This window comes from Antechinus flavipes, chromosome 1 (genome assembly GCF_016432865.1).
Source record: "Antechinus flavipes isolate AdamAnt ecotype Samford, QLD, Australia chromosome 1, AdamAnt_v2, whole genome shotgun sequence".
NCBI classification, from domain to species: Eukaryota; Metazoa; Chordata; class Mammalia; order Dasyuromorphia; family Dasyuridae; genus Antechinus; species Antechinus flavipes.
The window spans coordinates 293,443,169-293,463,417 of NC_067398.1; the positions used below are offsets into that span (position 1 = coordinate 293,443,169).

Consider the following 20,249-nt stretch of genomic DNA (forward strand, 5'->3'; position numbering starts at 1 on the left):
AACTTGTTGTGAAGATCAAATAAGATAGTAATTGTAAATCACTTAGCATAGTGCCTGGCACATAAGTATTATATGAATGTTGGCCATCATTATTATTACTAATTTCTATTATTATTATACTAGATACTTCTTCATAACTTGGTTGAATTTAATTGAATTTGAGAGACTATGCAGTTTTCTTTATCCAACCTGCCTGTTTTTCAGACTATTTGATACTCGATATAGCATTAGAGAGAATGGACAGCTTCTAACTATTCTGAGTGTGGAAGACAGTGATGATGGTATATACTGCTGTACTGCTAATAATGGAGTAGGAGTTGCTGCTGAGAGTTGTGGGGCCTTGCAAGTAAAAATGAGTAAGTACCATGAAGTGATTAATAGGAAGGCCTTTAGATCAAAATAATCATAACCTTCTTTGATTTTTTAAAAGATCTATTATATTGTGAATTATTCTATTTTATTATAACTTTTTATTTACAAGATATATGCATGAGTAATTTTTCAGCATTGACAATTGCAAAACCTTTTGTTCCAATTTTTCCCCTCCTTCCTCCCACCCTCTCCCCCAGATGGCAGGTAGACCAATACATGTTAAATATGTTAAAGTATATGTTAAATACAATATATGTATACATATCAATACAATTATTTTGCTGCACAAAAAGAATCAGACTTTGAAATAATGTACAATTAATCTGTGAAGGAAATCAAAAATGAAAGTGGACAAAAACAAAGGGATTGGAAATGCTATGTAATGGTTCACAGTCAATTCCCAGAGTTTCTTTGCTGGGTGTAGCTGGTTCTATTCATTATTGAACAAATGGAACTGGTTTAGTTCATCTCATTGTTGAAGAGAGCCATAGCCATCAGAATTGATCATCATATAGTATTGTTGTTGAAGTATATGATGACCTCCTGGTCCTGCTCATTTCACTCAGCATCAGTTCATGTAAGTCTTGCCAGGCCTTTCTGAAATCATCCTGCTGATCATTTCTTACAGGACAATAATATTCCATAACATTCATATACCACAATTTATTCAGCCATTCTCCAATTGATGGGCATCCACTCAGTTTCCAGTTTCTTGCCACTACAAAGAGGGTTGCCACAAACATTTTGGAATATACAGGTCCTTTTCCCTTCTTTAAGATCTCTTTGGGATATAAGCCCAGTAGTAACACTGCTGGATCAAAGGGTATGCATTGTCTGATAATTTTTTGAGCATAGTTCCAAATTGCTCTCCAGAATGGCTGGATGTATTTACAACTCCACCAACAATGTATCAGTGCCCCAACTTTCCCAGAACTATTCCATTAAAAAAAAAAAACTGCCAGTGATTTAGATTTCAGAGTATTTTTAATAGAAAATTGACCTATTATGAAACATTTTCATAAAGATATCTTACAGTGACAGCTAGAAGTAGATGAAATAGGTATGGTTCACAATTTAAAGTAGGGTTTTTACTAGGTGATGATTTTTAATCTCTTTACTTTGTGGAGTAGTTTATCATTTCTTTCTATAGTTCATTTTAAAAATGAGACAACTGAGGTAAACCGGGTTAAGTCACTTGTTGAGAGTCAAATAGTAAGTATTTGAAGCCAGATTTGAACTTAGGTTTTCCTGAATCCTGCCGAGTGCTCTATCCATTGTACCACCTTGTTTCCCCAATTCGTATTTAATAAATGCTTTTCCCCTTGCTCCCATTCAAACAAAAACATGAACTGAATCCAATAACTAAAAATGATATTCCTACATGACATTTTATTCTAATTATATTATACTTGAAAAAACTGTATATATCAGAAGAACTGGATTGGAGTAGAGATGCTGTTAATACTTAATTAACAAATTCTTTAACTTTGCTGAGTCTTGAGCAGCTATAAATTGTATACTACCTGCCCAATCTCAGGAGACTTTCTAAAGGAGAAAATGAGCTCCTAAAGAATACTCTAGTCTCAACATCAGAAGATATGGTTTCTCATTCTAGTTCTGCTAAAAATTGTGTGACTTAAGGCAAATCACTTCTCTCTGGGTCTCAGGTTGTGATGGACTGGAGTCAAAGGTTCCAGCTCTGTGTCTCATTAATTTTTAATTGTAACTTGAACAAGTTGGTCTATTTTACCAAGGTTCAGATTATTCATCATATTAAAATAATTTTAAAAGGAAGGCATTGGACTATATAACCTTTAAGAATAATAGATATAGTATCTGTGATTTCTTAGATATAGGAAACTTCCATATGAAGAAAATCTCTCTGTGAAAAACATATTTACAATAGTGTTTTTTAAAACTTTCAATGTTATTTCATTTTTCCAAATACATATAAAGATAGTTTTTAACATCCATTTTGTTAGACTTTGTGTTTCAAGTGTTTCACCCTCACTCCCTTAACTCCCCCCCAAGACAGATATACTCTATATACATTAAATATGTACAATTCTTCCAAATATATTTCCATATTTGTCATGTTATACAAGAAAAAAAAAATCAAACAAGGAAAAAATGTGAGAAAGAAAAACAAACAAAGGTGAAAATAGTATACTTGGAATCACTTTTAATCTTCTTAGTTCTCTGCATGTGGATGGCACTATTCATCCCAATTCTATTGGAATTACCTTGAATCATTGAATCCAAAAATGTTTTTTAAATCTTTTGAAGTGCTTTCTTGATGTCAGTCTTGTGATTTAATTCATTTACAGTTATCCCTTCCACAAAGAGAAGGTTAGGGGCATGATATCCCCATGATATATAAAATCCATATAAAATGTTTTAGCCCTCCTTTTCATCCAGAGAAGAAATCTTAATTTTCTGTGGCATTAAAAGATAAAACATGTTGATATTATATAATACTACACATATATTTTATGCATTTCTGAGTTTCTAATCTTTTTCAGAGTTGTTTGCTGGTCTTTGGTTGTTATCTGCAGCTTTCACTAAACTACCCCAAAATTCCATTTAATTTTTTGTGCTGACTTGTGAAATATCAGAATTGTGATGGGAAAAATCACAAAGTGGAAGTTATAGCTGTAAATATTATCTATACTTGACTGATTAAGTTGAATTATCCCATAGCCATACAGCTAATAATATTTTGTTGTTGGTAGTCAGTTGTATATGACTCTTCATCACTCCATTTGGAGTTTTCTTGAGAAAGATACTATAGTGGTTTGACATTTCTTTCTCCAGCTCATTCACAAGTGAAGAAACTGAGGCAAACAGGATGAAGGTCACAAAGTTAGTAAATTTTGAGGGTCAGATTTTACTTCAGTTCTTTCTGATTCTAGCCTGAGTTCTGTCTACCCATCCCCCTCATTGCCCCACTAATAATTTTATATAATGTAATTCAAACCTATCTCCTGACTTCAAGTCTAGTTTTCTTTGCACTAGACCATGCTGCCTCTAAGATATGTTCTAGCTCCAAGTTTATGATCCTATGTATATATGAAATACAGGTACCATATACTTCTTTCCATGATAGCATATGTGAAAATACTTTGGAAAGTACAAACTGCTGTCAAAGAGTCTTATTAGCTAGTTAATTAGCATTTATTAAGTGGCTATTCAGTACCAACAACTGTGTTAAAAATTTAGGATAGAGAAGAGAAAAACATCCTTACTATCAAGGAGCTCATAGTCTAGCTTATCTCCTCATAAAGTCATATCAGGTTTTTTTCAGTAAATTAGCTTCATTGCAATTTGAAAAATTCCACTCTATACCTTGTTATTATTTGGCTCTGTGTGAGTATATATGTTACATTGTAAATATATCTTGAAACAAGTTGCATGTAGATTGTGCATTTTAAAATGAATAATTTCTCATACATCAGGGCAGAGATCAAAAAGCAATGAAATTTAATTCTTGCATGCTTATAGGAAAACACTCTTTCATTGCTGATGAGATTGCAAACTCTCAGAATTTTGTTGAATAAGGTAGTACTATAGAGTTCTTTACTCTGTAAAGGTTACAAAAATAATCTTTGATCCAATAATTTCATTTCTTGAAATGTATACAGTATCATAGGATTTAACAGAGATGGGAGGAGAAAGAGAGATATAATTTAAAGATTTTTACAACACTATTATGCATAATTAAAAGTAATCCAAATACTCAATAACTGGAAAATAGCTATTTCAAATTTTACTTATTTAAATGAATTCTGTAAAAGCTATTATGTACAAGAAGCATGAAAAAGAAAAAAGAAATGTTTGGCTATGAAAAAAAGAAAAATTTATGAGAATAAGTGCAAATAACAACAAAAAATTAAATAAAAACCTCCCAAAAAAGGGAAGCTCATAGAGAATGACTAAAAATTTTATTGTGATATTTACTGAAATATATTGTTAAAATTATATACTTATTACATATAAGCAATTTAAATTTATTTATCATCAATATTTTAATGGATCGTTTAGTCAAAAATAAAATATATAAGGAAGCTGATTTCCTCAATGAGTCCTTTGACAAAGTAAATACATTGTAATGTCTACTCACCAATTTGAAATTAATTTTTTTCTTCAATTATGCATAGTCCAAGGAATACTTAATAACATTTTAAAATAATTTACTTCTCTAATAACACTAACTTCTATAGGTTAAATAAAATTTTACTTTTAGAAATTTACTACTTCAAGAGTTACTCAGAATGCCTTGTGAAAGTATTTGTGATTCCATGATCTCTGATAAAAACATTTAGACCATTTAAATTATTTCACCTGGACTATAAATGTAAATTAACCTTAAATTCAATGTATTTTAAATACTTATTCTGTTAAACATCTATAAAATACTCAGCTCTGGTTCTGTTTTTTGTTTGTTTGTTTTGTTGGGTTTTTTTTTAGAGCCTAAAATAACACGTCCTCCTATCAATGTAAAAATAATAGAGGGGTTAAAGGCAGTCTTGCCATGTACTACAATGGGTAATCCCAAACCTTCAGTATCATGGATCAAAGGAGACACCATACTCAGGGTAAGTTTCTGAATTATAGTGTATTTCATATAAAAAAATTATTTCCTTTTTTGTTTGTAAGGTAATTGGGCTTAAGTGACTTGTCCAGAGTCATATAGCTAAGTAAATAAAACATTTATTTTCAAAGAGTTTGTAATAATTTTATTATTTATTCATATTAGTCATATGATTTCATGTTTATATCTTCTGGATTTTTGCCATAGTTTCTTAACTAGTCTTTCTGTGTCCAATGTCTTTTTACCATCCAAGTGCTAATGCTGAATTTTTTCACCAATCTGCCTTTTATAGTGAGATGTAGAAAAATTAGTGGGGTATTTTGTTAAAATAATTATTTATTTATAACATTCCTTTAAAAATTTTTTGAGTTTCAAATTCTTTTTCTCCTTCTTACTTCCTCCCCTACTCACTGAGAAAGCAAGCAATACAATATTAATTAGATATGTGAAATCCTACAAAGTATATTTCTATATTAACCAATTTTTTAAAAAAGAAAGAAAAATTATACTTTATTTTGCACTCAGTTGATCAGTTCTCTACAGTTGACTACTAATTTTTTTTTTTTTATCATGAATCCTTTGGAATTGTCTTGAATCATTGTCTTGATCAGGGTAGCCAAATCTGTTGTAATTAATCAACATTACAATATTGCTGTTAGTGTGCACAGTGACCTTCTGGTTCTGCTCACTTCTCTTTGCATCAATTCATATAGGTCTTATTTTCTGAATCAAGATTTTCTGAACCCCCCCTTGTCTTTTCTTATATCATAGTAATCCTCCATCACACTCATAAGCCATGTTCATCCATTCCTTAATTGATGAGCATCCTCTTGATGTCCAATTCTGTCATAACAAAAAGTACTATTGATTTGGGGAATACCCATGAATTGTTTTGAAAACACTACTAATGAGGTCTTATGTTGTCTTCTATCTTGGCATTTCTGGGCCTGTGTAAAATGCTGAGTAAGAACACATGGGAGAAAGAAAATGCAAGTTTTGCTGTGTGTGAGTTTTCTAAGGCAGAAGAAATACACAAATTCCTTAGAAAGATACTTAGAGAAGAAGTTGACTAGAAAATAATTGTAAAAACAGCTACCTTTCATTATGTTAAAGGGAAAAAAACCTGAACTATGAAGAGAATACATAGAAAACTATCAAAAATGGCAAAACTTTTAGAGTAGGTTTCTTCTATTCCCAAACATCTTATTTCATCAAAAGTATAGGTCCAAGTCTCTGAACAAATTCTGAGATAGAAATAGCAACTGTATGCTTAATGGATTCGCTAGAGGAAGTGGCTTTTAGTCTTTGAATATACCCTACTCTAAAAGGAAAGGAGAAACTTGAGCCCTTGGTGGTAGAAATGTTACAGAAGTGTCAGATGTCAGACATACTTCCTAGACAACTGCTAGAGTGTCAGAGTACCTGCTTTTGACATGTTCCATAAATTAAAAATTGGAAAACCTGCCTATTAAAGCACATTAATGCTTGAAGACACTGGACCATCATATTTGAAAATGTGGAGTTTGCCAAGGATCTTCATGCTTTACTAGCTGTAGTGTAAGGGGCAGGGAGCTGAAACCATTTCCAACATATGGTATAAATGGCATAGTAAAAAGTAGAAATGACTTTGTAGTGCATGAACCAGAACCAGAGTGTCTTGAAATGATGAATTATTTGTGATAATTTTGTTATCTTAGAAATAGGACCAGTTTCTCAATTCCATCTGATAAAATTTGTCAGAAGAAATGAGATTTGACTAAGAAGGCCTCCATGCAATTGTCCCAAGGGAGGATTCAAGCAAACATAAATTACAGGTTTGGTTAGCTAGATAACACAGTTGGTAGAGTGCTGGGTTCGAAGTCAGGAATACTCATCTTCCTGAGTACAAATCTGATCTCAGATACTTACTAGCTGTGTGATCCTGGTCACTTGACCCTGCTTTCCTCAGTTTCCTCATTTTTTTAATGAGCTGAAGAAAAAAATGACAAACCACTTCAGTATCTTTATCAAGAAACCTGAGGAAAAAAAGTCAGATACAAGTGAAAAATGATTACACAACACCAATTATACATAAGAATCCCTGCTAGCTGCATAGTGACTTAGAAAAACCACATATTGAGAATTATCTACATTCAATTGTATTTTTATTTTTGTTAAATATTGTTCATTTTAATTAATTTACTCTAATTAAATTATTTATCAAATTATTAATCATTAATTTATTAATTAGATAAGTTTAATTAATTAAATATTACCTTTTAATCTGGTTCTGGTTACTTTGGAAATCATGGGGAATGAAAGAAAGGAAGGTGCAATATGACAAGTCTGGCAAGAGACAATTTGTTTGATATCTTTGCTCTAAAGGAAAAGAGAAGTATGACCTTGATCCCTGATTACCCCTGAAAAATCATTGGAATGAAAGATATGACTGAGCCATTAAGAGCCTTAATTAGTTTTCTCACATATGCATCATTGTAAACTTTTGTCAATGAAGGTAAGTGATTTATATTAACACAAATGGCAGCCTACACAGCCTGAAAAGTGTTTTGTACTAGGAAAGCAATAGCTTGCAGAAGCCTATTACATTCGCCAACTTGGAACTTGGCAGTTATACTCATTTTCCTATTCATGTTGTAATTTGGGCCCCCAGTCACCAAGATCAACAAATAGGCTCCAGATACAGTTCATGAAAGCCTGCAGAATAACTAATGTTAATTATTTGAAGGATTATCATGTAGAAAGGAGATGTGATTTGTTCTGCAAATTTCATATTAGTTCAATGTTATAATAATAATAATAATAAAAGCTTTCCAAAGGACTAGGGCTTTTCAATGAGCTGCTCATTAATGTTCCCTTCAGTATTTACAAGTAAAGGCTGAGACCACTCAAATGGTTGTAGTGGAGATTGTCAGTTATATAGAAGATAAACTAAATGATCTTGGAAACACTTTCCACCTCTGAGATGCTATGATTCTATAAAAATGGGCATGTTCTAGTTGGTGGACATGTTCTGTAGTTTTCAGTAATGTCTGAATCTTCGGGACCCCATTTGGGGTTTTCTTGGAAAAAATATGAATTAGCAAAATTGGTTTTATCATGTAAATAATCAGTGTCTTCTGACTCTTTTTGAAGATAATATTTGTCCTTTTTTTTATAGGCATGAAGGTTCTGAGGAACCATCAAGCCTTAGGCATCTTTTGCTTCTCAACCTCAAAACATTTTAAACTAATTTTTTGTTGCCCTTTCTTGTCTTAAATGGAAATCATGAAAACTCAAAATATGTGTTTATCCTGTTTGGAAGAATTTATCAAGTTCTTTACTATAAAATACCTGCTTCATCTTCAGCAATAGCTGTTAGGACATAAATAGTAATCATCTTCATTGGTATCTGTTTGTTATGTACTTCATGAATATTGTAAGGCAGAGTTCATGAAATGATATTTCTTACCTTAACATGATAAAACCAATTCCTTTATTTAACTGTCTGAGGAGAAGCAATAAGCTATCTTTTAATTTAGCTGTAATTTTTTATGTCATTCAACTTAACTTATAGACAAGGTGGCATTATAAATATGGGAAAGTTCTAAGCACCAAAAACCAAATCATTGGTGATTGTCACTTAGAGAAAAACAAAATTAATATCATTGAAAAATTGTGATTCTTAGAATCCTTTTGCATTGCTCACTTTCAATCTGGATAAAGAAAGATAAAACATTTTGTATTTTCTTTGCTTCATGATCTGCATTGTGCCTTCTTTCCCTCCTCCCAAAAACTCCAAAGGAGTAGAGAATCTTTGATGCAGAGCTGAAAGGGACTCCCCCCCAGGCAATCTCCAATAACCCCCTCATTTTATAGATGAAGAAACTGAAATCTGAGAAGGGTGAACTTGGCTTGTCTAAAGATCCCTTTATCTATAGGATGTTATCAATGTGAGGCCAAAAATAGTCTTGGAACAGCATATCTCAAACTGGTCATACAGGAAACAGTGAAGTAGCTTGTTCAAGGTCATCCAAGTGTCAGAGTTTGGAATTTAAACTAAAATCCTTGGATTCTGGCACTAATATTTTTCCACTGTAGCAAAACCATCACCTAAAGACCAATCTACTGATGCTATCTCTCTATTATGAATTAAGCTAGATCCTGCCCGTTTCTGAGCCCATATTCAAAGCCTTTGTATCCTGATGGAATATCCCACTATTTTCTTTGCTATTTGAGAACCCAGACTTACCCTCATACCATAATGTGCATCAGTGTGAATTTTATTGGAAAGGGCTATATGATATGCATGGAAAGATGAAGTTAAATTATTTGTGTTCATGTAGTTTTTAGTAAGAAATTGGGGTTTTAATTTGGTTTTTAAAAAATTAACAATATGTTTAGAAAAATTGCACATTTGGCATATATTGCACTATTTACTGGCTTGGAGAGAAAAATTTGGAACACATGGTTTTATAAGAATGAATATTGAAAACTATGTTTGTGATATTTTGAAAAATAAGAAGCTATTATAATTTTTAAAAATTGACCAACTTGTGAGAATAATTAGTAGAAAAATATATATTTCACAAGATCTTTTATGTCTCCAGTCTTTATTATACCTTTGCAATGCACTACTGTAGCAATTGTACTAAATCCTGCATTTGTTACAAGAAATTAATCCATTTATTTATACCTTCTGAATTCAATTCTCCCCGTGCAACAAGAAAACTATTCGGTTCTGCACACGTATATTGTATCCAGGATATACTGTAACCTATTCAACATGTAAAGGATTGCTTGCCATCTGGGGGAGGGGGTGGAGGGAGGGAGAGGAAAAATCAGAACAGAAGTGAATACAAGGGATAATGTTGTAAAAAAATTACCCTGGCATGAGTTCTATCAATAAAAACTTATTAAAAAAAAAGAAATTAATCCATATTTAAACTACAACACGATCATTTAAAATTATACAGTCTTCTGAGTTCATATTCAGACTTTTACTATCTTTATGAAGCTGGGAAAGTCCCTTAATCTCTACCTGTCTCAGTCTTCTCTTATGTAAAATGAAAATAATACCATTTGCCTCCCAGAGTTGTAAAAATAAAATGAAAGAATATTTGTAAAGTAATGTGCCATAAACTTGTTATAAAAGTGCTAGATAATGTTATTGTAGATCTCTCTCATAGTGATTTACATTAGCATGTTTTTTTCTTTTAATAATGAGGAATACCTCAATGTTATTTTAGTTGAAATTTAATGGTAGTTCTTTGTTTTATATAATACTACTTTGCCATTCTTGTTACTGTAGACCCACATGATGAGCCCATTGAAAAGCTATGCCAGTTTTAAGGGATTCTATGACACAGCAACCATTCAAAACTATAATGAATGAGTTTCCATGAATGCTTACTTTTATTAGCTAAGCAGAGGCTACATTAGTTCAAAGCAAAATATATTTGATCATGAGCTTGGCAAATTAAAAATTAGCTCTTCTAATCACAGGTCATGTCTACTCTCCTTCAGGTTATCAAACTACCATTGAGGTACAGAAAATAAATGTGACCACAGAATAATTTTGGTGGCCACACCCAGAGGAAACCAGAGAATACAGAAGAGATATATCCCAGGACTGTATGAGCAGAATACAGGGCTTGTGGTATATACAACTATGTCTGAAACAACTCCTATCTCCAATACTGCAAAGCTATCAATATTTTCTGATGTTGCCCTCCTACACCTCTTCATCTTTCTTTGCTAGTTGTGTTATTTCTGTTGAGCACTGCCTCTCTTCTCTTCATTACATCATTTCTGTTTGGTGTCTTCACTAGTCTCATGGTTGCTGAGCATGGATGCTTTGCTCCTACCTGCTAGCCATTTGTTTCTCTCTATTGCCATATGCTAAGGGACAATAGCTAGAGTTTTTGACAGGAAAAACTAGAGTTCTTCAGTCAATAGCCAATGGCAAAGTGCAATCATACATAGTCAAGCATCTAACAAAAAGCTGGCAGTATATTCTAGGGTATGATTAAGTCTATTCTTTTTTTTATTTCCAATATCTGATAAGGATTAAAGTACAATATCCTGGACAACCATCTGACTTAGGTTTAGAATATTTCTTGTAAATACTGTTTGGAACTATGACTATGGGACTATTTCCTTAAAGTTTATCTCTAGGACCTTTGGATAGATTTCTGTAGCCCGGGGAAATAAAGGACACCTAAATCCAAAAATCCTCTTTAATTATCATGATTATCATGTTAAGTCAAGAGCAGATGTTCAAGTAAAACATTCTTTAACCAAAAAGGGCTAGAGAGGATCCTTGGTCTTTTTAAATAACATCTTCAACACTTCTTAGTTTAATTCAGGCTGTACCCAATCAATGATTAAGACTAGGCTCTCTGTTCTCATAATGTTACTGAGTACCACCAAATCTGGGGAGGAAAAGTACATACTTTTAATATGCATTACTAAAAATTTTTCATCACTTTAAGTCTAAACAATGAACAAAACAATAAATCAAGTCCTGCTTTAACATTTGAGATATAAATGCTTAAACAAAAACTTTAATAGTCTGTACTCATAAGCCAGTAAGAACTAGCTCCAGTACCTCTTGACTTTTAAACATATACAGAGTCCTTTTCTGTTTTTCATAGGAAAATGCTCGAATTGCAATTCTTGAATCTGGGAGTTTAAGGATTCATAATGTTCAAAGGGAAGATGCAGGACATTACAGATGTGTGGCCAAAAATAGCCTTGGGACAGCATATTCCAAACTAGTCATGCTGGAAGTAGAAGGTGAGTTCTACCTACCCTTGACAGATTAATAACATAAGGTTTTCAAATTCCATTATGGCGGACATATATCTGAATTGGTTCAAAACAGAGGTCACCTAACCAAAGAAAATCCAAAACATGAGTCTTCTATGGTAAAAATGAGGAAACCAAATTAAGGAATCAACAGAAAAAATAATTCACAAATGTTCAAGTTCAGTAGTCATCCACTGCAACTCAACAAATATTAAGTAATCAAATAAAATGTACAAGGCAACATGGTTGCTAAAAAGACAAAAATTAAAAAATAAAATGTCCCCTACCCTTAAGGAGCTGACATTATGCTGAAATAATAAAAAAGACAAACTTCAGAAGTTTAGTGGAAAGAATTCTGGACTTGGGGTTAGGAAAGAACTGGTTTTGAATCCTGACTTCAAAAGTAACTAGTTCTAGGTAAATCATTTTACTTCCCTGACTTTCAATTTATAAAAAGAGGTACAATAATACCTATAGTACCTATATCACAAAATGTCATAGAGAATCAAATGAGATGGTGGATGTAAAACATAAATGTTATAAAGCTAAAAAATACACAAATCTCAAAACTAAAGTTTGACAAATCTTAAATTGGAACCATTATGAAAATGTCAATGGAACTAAATAGAAACTAGGACATTTTGCCAGTTTATAGTTTCTCGGCTTCATCCTTCCTTTCCAGACTAATATTTCATAACTCCTTCCTATTTACACTTTGCTTTGCAGTCAAACTGGATCCCTATTCTCTAGAAGCATATTTTTTAATCTCTTTCACATAACTACCTATTCCCAGAAGCCTTGAACTACCTGTATCTATCTAAATCATCTTTATCTTTCAAGAAAATTCAAACCAAATGTCACTTCTTCCAAAAAGATTTTCCTAATCCCACTGTTAGAAATAATCATTTGCTCCTTTGAACTATCCAGATATTTTGTTTGTACTTCTCTTTGGTTTTTCTCATACACACTAATCCTGTTTATGGATATGTATTAGGAGAGTATGGAATATAATTTTCCCTACTTGACCATAAACTCTTTTAATTTATAGGCTATTTTTTTTACCCTTGAATCTTAAGCACAGTATTTTGCATGAAATGCTTTTAAATGTCTGTTCAGTGTTAATTTTATTATTCATAATGCTTACTCATGAGAACTGCACAGTCCTAGTGAATTCATTTTTAAAAATTAACCTTTAATGGAAATATGAGTTCATCATTATGTAGCTGCTGTTTGCTAATGACATTTCCATTGATCTTACTTAGGAAAAGAATAGGGTTGGTAGATAGGAATCATATGGAGCTAGAAGAGTACTCAGGAGCCATCTAGTCCAATCTCCTCATTTATACATCAGGACACTGAAATTGAGGGGAAATTAAGTGACTGGCCCAAGATGACAATTCAAACAAATATCTAAATTCAGATCTTTTGACTCTGAGTTTACTACTTTTTTCCATGCTGAACCATCAGATTCACAAAATTGTATCTTGTGATGCTTAAGCAATTGATTGGATTGATTGATTTAAAAGAGCAAACAAAAATTTAGTCTAGTTAATAGACCAGATTAATTTTTCACAGCTTTAAGAGGTGCATACATAATACTAATAACATTCATTGGTTTGTATATAATTTACAAAGCTTTTTCATATCCATGTAATTCTTACAGGAAATCTATGAGTTTTTAAAAACAGATTTCTCTTTGCAAATGAAAAAGAATTAGAGTTGTAAAGGACTTTAGAGGTCATCTTGTTCAACCCATCTCATTTTACACACAAAATATTGAGAAACAGAGCATTAAGTGGCTTGCTCTAGGTCACATAGATTGTCACTAGCAAAGCTAGGATTTGAACCCAGGACCTTCAAACCAAGATGAGAGACAGCAAGAGCTTGAATTAGTGTTGTAGCCATAAGAATGATAAAGAGAGTGTAGAAGTAAGCAGTATTACACAGTATTTTGACTGATAGGATGATCACATGTAGCTCTTCCTTTTCTACTGCTACATTAGTTGTTAGTATTGTGGTTGAACAGGGCTTATGTGATGCTTGGTATATAGGTATATAGGTATATAAATATAAAATAGGTATACAAATCAAATATTTACTGATATTAAATAATAATTTCAGGATTCCCACATTCAATTATAAGATTCCATATGGGATCATGCCCTGCAATTTAAGAAACTGGATTATAGAGAACTCCTTCTGTCATAGACCTTTACTTCTTGCTAAAGGATTTTGCTGAGATAATTGACCAGCTCCTTATTGGCTCCCCATATGTCACCATTATAATATCCACATATGAGTTACAGAGAATAATAGACATGTAATATCCAGGCTAGCTCTCTAGAGCTTGGGATCAGGCAAAGTCCTTGGTCTTAAGGTGGAGAAGTGAAGGAGTCAGGAGAGTCGTGTCTGTTCCAAGATGGAGCTTGGAGTCTGGAGTCTGGAGCCTGAAGTCTTCTGTGGCTGAGAGCTGCTGCTAAGAGCTGCGGCTGAGAGAACCCTCTGTCTCTGGGACTCCCTTAAAATACCTATATTACGACACGACACTGGGCACACACAACTTTAGAACATCACATCATCACATTACCCTAAATATACGCCAACTAGATTGACCACATCATTACATTATATCAAATATGTGTTTTGAGAACCACCATCTCACAAGGTACTTAACTACAAGCACCCTGCTGTCTTAGAGTCAAGTACACCCTTTCACCCTTCCAGAGTTCTGCCCACTACATAAACACAAGACATGGAACCAGGAATTGAAGAAAATTGAAGGAAATATCAGGGGATAGGCATGTAGGAGTTAAAACAAGGTTATGAACTGGATAGAAAGAGTCAGGGACAAAGCAGAAGTGGAAATTGGGCAAAAGTCAAGAAGGTTGAAAACAATGGATAAGACATAAATCCTAGGGGACAGAACAAAGCTAAGAGTCTCATTTTCTAGACAAGCAAGGATTGGGATGCTTGCATCATCTGAAGGGAAAAACAAAGTTTTTGACCATAGGGTCAAAGATCCTGACATATCTGGAGGAAGGAAAGGTACAGGATAAAGCAAGCAATAGAACAGCTTTGAGGCATTAGGAATGAAAAGGGAGCTTAGTAACAGTGGCTAAAATTTCCATGCATCAGGGACACTGAGCTAAATATTTATGTTCTGAGATGTCAAATAATACCTTTAACATGCAATATTAAATTAGGGGTTCTTGTTTTATTTCCCTCTGATAAATTCTTACTCTCTATCTGCCTGTGGTATTCAGGTGACCCTAAGTTATCAAAAGTTATGCAAGTGGAATTCAAGATCAAAGAGCTTTTATTAGGATGGAAAGGTGTGAATCATGAGTCTAGTTATAGATTCCATATCTGTTGTCTAAAATCAGAAAGGTTTAACACAAAGAGTGAGTTTTTTGCTGTTTAATTTTTTTTGGCTATAACAATTCATCAATATATCTCCTTATAGAGAACTTTGGGAAAGTTGCAGTTTGAACTTAGAGAATTGCAGGGAAAACTTTTTAAAACTATTTATTTATTTAACAATATTAATTAAAACTTTTAATTTCTTGATGTCAAGAAATCGGTAAACTTTTATTAGGTATCTCCTACATGAAAGGCACTGTGCTAAACTTTAAGGGAACAAAGAAAGGCCAAGGATAGTCCCTGCTCTCAAGCTGCTCATAATCAGGCAGATAATTATGTACAGGATAAACTGAAATAATCAACAGAAGGAAGATTTTAGAATTAAGGGAGATAGAGACTTCTTAGAGAAGTTAAGATTTTAGCTGGAATTTGAAGGAGATCTTTGGGCCATTGAAGTATACATATCATATAGTCCTATTAGACTAAGACTTCAATGAAAATGGAGTCTGTATCAATCTAAATTATATATCTTCTCAGAATCTAGCATAGGTTTTGGTACATACATAGAATAAAATTATATAGTTGTTAAATTGAATATGTACTCCCCGTAATAGCTGAACCCTAAGATAGCTGCTCACCTGCCTCATCATGCCCTTAGTACCTAGAAAATTGAGAAGAAGAAGTAATAAGGAAAAAGAGAAAAGATCAGATACTGAATGGGCAGATCCTGAATTTAAGTCATTTCTATGCCTCCTCTTTTGTTAAAGTTTCTCTTTGTATTAAAAGAGAGAATTATGTTTTATACAGGAAAATACTTTTAAAAAAGAACCAGTTCCACAAAACTCACTTCTTCAATCACCTTGTATTGATTCTGATTTCATAATGAAGTTTTTTTTTCTTATTTAGTTTGAAAAACAATTTATTTGAAAAAGCAAAAAGTAAAATTAAACTACATGGTTACCTCATAATGCTTTTCTGTAACCTCTCTATATAATTATATTACTCCAGGAGAAGGAGAGTACTAGAGAGGAAGCTATTCATCCATTCAACTCTTGCTATTTTTAAAAGCTTCTCTTTTTCTAGACTAACTATAGTTGTTTCATTTCTGTTTGTTAGTAATGTTAGTATCATAATAACAATAGCTAATATTTATATAGTGCTTTAAGATTTGCAAAGCACTTTATAAATATCATCTCATTTTATTATTATAACAATCATGGGTGTTTATATCCCCATTTTACAAGTGAGGAAACTGAAGCAGACAGAGAGATTAAGTGATTTATCTAGGATTCCACAGGGACCCACAGGGTCCAGGTCCCAAAAGGTCCCCCAGTAAATGTCAGAGAATGGATTCAAATTTGAGTCTTCCTGATTCTACATTCACTGCTTTATTCATAATAAAAGAGTTAAATTTTTTTTAACTGAAATTATAGCTTTTTCTGGGTCATGTAGAAAGAATGGAAATAGAACTCAAGAAATCTTAGCTCATTGACTTGTCCTCTTCATTCCTTAATATAGTACTTGGCACATAGTAAGTGCTTAATAAATATTTTTTTATCACTTACTCTCTAGAAAAATAAAAGCTTCAGCCTCGCATGTCTTTCCTGCATTATAAAATTTCTTGGTCTTAAACCCAAGGAGAGATTTTCTTATAACTTTTCTCCCTAATGACAAAAAGGTGTTCAGTGAGCATTAATGCACAAATACTAAATCTTTCTTGCCTTAACTTGTAGCACATTATGACTTAGATGTTTGGAGAGTCTTTTCTAAGTGTTTTCTTTAATTTAAACAATATATTTAATAGATAACCACCAACTTCATTTATTTTCTCCATATTGTCCTTTTTCCATGATGCTTTCTGGGGTTAGCAAAACTGAAATGATGTATTAGTTGGGGGTTAGATGCTAGATTTTATTACTTTCCCTTAAATTCTAACTATATATTATACCAGCACATTACTCTGGAAACAAATGTGCATTTTTAAGAAATTTATTTTACAAAACTGATGGGAAGTGGAATGCCAAAAAGAATAAAAAGAGTAAAAATATGTTGCCATTTGTCTTTTTAATCACTACCTGGATCATACCTCTAGATCTTCAAAATTATGCCTCAGTTTCTCCCTTTGTCAAATAAGAACTTAACTAGGCAATCTCTAAGATTTCTTATAATTCTAAATCTATTCTGAGATTTGTTTAGGATCATAGATTTTGGTCCTGGAAGGGTTTTTGCTGAGTCTCTCTAGTTTTAAAAATGAGGATGTTGTGACCCCAAGAGTTTGTGATGTTTTTACAGTCATATAGCTAATGTCTGAAATGAGATTCAAATCTAGCTTCCCCAATCAAGTATATCATATTATCAATTAGGCCATGAATTGCTTCTGAATTTGGATAAAGAGAATAGTTTTGGTTGAGTTGAGATCCAGTTTTATGCAGATGGATAAAACACATAAAATTTTCGAAAGCTCATAGGGTTGGGAACTGAGTAGCCTTGGGTAGATGCCATAAGAACAGGGGTCCACAAAAGGGGTATGTGTGTATGTGTGTGTGTGTGTGTATGTGTGTGTGTGTGTGTGTGTGTGTGTGTGTGAATCCATGAGGTAGGTAAAGATTTTCCTATGAAACTCATTCTCCTCATATATAAAAGAGGAGTTGAATTAAATGAGTTCTGGAAAAACTTTCTATTTTAAATTCTCCATAACAATGAGCAAGAAAAGAATCTTTTTCCTTAGGCTTACATGTTAGGCTCTCTTCACCACTGTAGGAGCGTGGAGATCCAGAGTTGGATCTGCTTAGCACTATAAAAAGACTTGGATGTTTTGGTTAGACTGGGATCTCTACTCTGATCAATTACATAAGTATGTCTACTCCTCTTTGAAAGATATTAGGCAAAATCAATAAAGCCCACCTTAACTTTTTTACATGCTGTGCTCAGAAGTTGTTTTCAAGAGATTTGAAAATACTAAATCTTTAAAAAAATTTCTCCATATACATGTTAAAAACAATTTTAACATTTATTTTTTAAAATTTTGAGCTCTAAGTTTTTCTCAGTAGTTTATGCTTTTTGTATCTAGCTTTTTTTTTCTTTTTTCATTTTGGCACACTACTGGAAAGTATTTGCTTTTGGAAGAATCAAATAAAAAGCCTTTTCTTTTCATCCTTATTGCAATTAATGGTAGATATTGTTTAAAGGGTTAAATGTTCACAAGATACTTCACCTGCTTTTCCCTTTGTTTGTTGTGCAGCTCTTAATATGACAAATGCAACAGAGAGAGGTATTAAAAAGAGACCCCTGTGTGTGCTGTGTGCCTAGTGATTGTGCCAATAATATTTGCTGTGGTCCTATTCTGGGCATCAATTTTGCTTGTTGTGTGCTACTAATAAATTTGACTTGGAGAACTGTGGGCAGAGAATGTTGCAGATAAATGTTGCCTTTTGGAAGAATGGACAAGCCTTTCCTGACCCCAAACCCTACTGTTAGAAAAATGTGATTTGCATGGTTTCCTGGAATGCATGCAGTAAGGGAAAAGTGGATTTCAATAAGATTGACTAGATTAAGATAAATCTCTTAAGAATCTAAGTGGGATTTTCTTAAAGCCTTCCAAGGGCTTGAGAAAAGAGGAAAAAAACAGAATTAACCTAGAATAGACTCTTGCTTCTTTCATAAGAAAATATCCTTCAACATTTGTTTCTTCTGTTTGCATTATTCAAAGTCTACCTTCAAGGTAGTATGATTTGGTAGATAGAGAAGTGACCTCAACCCAGAAGAAAGTGGGTTCAAATCTTATTTTTGACATATCCTAGCAGTGTAATCCTGGACAAGTCACTTATCTCTTAGTGTTCTAAGGCAACTCGCTAAGATTATGTAGTATTGAGAAGCTACCAACCTACACTGCAAGAGAGAATTTCCTCACCAGAGAGTTCTCTGTATCAATAGAATCAAGTCTAAATTCAGTTCTTCTGCCTTATCACCACAGAAACCATCTCCAGTAATGTTCCTCCCAAAGGTGTATACAGCACTTTCACCTCTGGCTTTGCCAGTCCTTGTCTTTGGTTATCTGAATCATTCACTTTCCAATTGTCTGGGAGCAAAGCATTCAGTACCAAGTTTGTTAGAAACCATGGTCTTGAGAGGTCAGTATATAAAATGTTCCCTTTGATTCAGTGAAAGATTGTAATTTTTGCAATTGCAATTGTAATTGCACATTTTTAGAAAATAATGTTATTCAAGCTTTCAAGTCAACAGAAGCTCTATGAACAGGAGAGTGGAGAGCAGTTATAGAAGTGATAGATTCAAACAAGTGTTTTTGTAATGCTGGAGAAACTGAGCAAAACAAGAGATTAGAGACCAATTCAATAGTTTATGAAATGGAGAGATATACTGGGACCAATGGATCCATATTGGTCCCAGGACTGGACGAGACTATCATCTCAAAGAATCCAGCCATTAAGTATCAGAGGGCAAGCTTTTTATAGGATAACAAGAGCAATGACATAATGGGAGAGGTACCTAGGTGGGAATAACCTAATGGTGGGGGAGGCCCCTAGGATGACACAATGGAGGGAGGTTACTGATATTCTAATGACATCTAAAATGGATAAACCTTTATCCTGTCAAACATTAAGAAGGAATGTCTATAACCTAAAGATATAAAACCTTTATTTCATCAACCATTTAAGAGGGAATGATTATAGCCTGGGGTTTTGGGGCAGAGCAACTGAGGTAGACCTTTATGTCATCAAACATTAAGAGGAAAAGGTTATAACCTGAGGCAGAATAACTAAATAGGACAATTGGAAAAACTGGGTCAAGACATTAAAAGGGAACTTTGGCACAACATTTTCACAACCACAAAAATTGGTTGTTAGGAGGAAGAGATGAAGGCAGATCTTTATAATTTTCCTCCAAATTGCAAATGTGTCTCTCTTTTATCCTTCAAGCTTCTTTCCATTATTGTAGCAGCTTCTCTAGCAAGTAGGAAAATAAGAAGAAATTAAAAGCCTGCTATTTCTTGACTTTCTGCCTACCAAGCAAGCATTCCTTTCAAATGAAGTCAATAAGCATTTATTAAGTGCCTAGTATATACGAAGAAGGACTATGCTAAGCACTGGGGATATAAAAGAACTAATCCTGGCTGTGCAGG

The 20,249-nt window shown here is 33.2% G+C and overlaps 1 protein-coding gene across 1 annotated transcript in view; it reads left to right on the plus strand.

The window, feature by feature from the left end:
* MUSK (muscle associated receptor tyrosine kinase) overlaps positions 1-20,249 on the plus strand; it is a 198,133-nt gene that overhangs the window by 71,505 nt on the left and 106,379 nt on the right. The window contains exons 3-5 of the mRNA XM_051962588.1: positions 205-356; positions 4,840-4,967; positions 11,596-11,737. Coding sequence (XP_051818548.1) covers positions 205-356; positions 4,840-4,967; positions 11,596-11,737 — 422 coding nt within the window. The remainder of the gene's footprint in view (positions 1-204; positions 357-4,839; positions 4,968-11,595; positions 11,738-20,249) is intronic.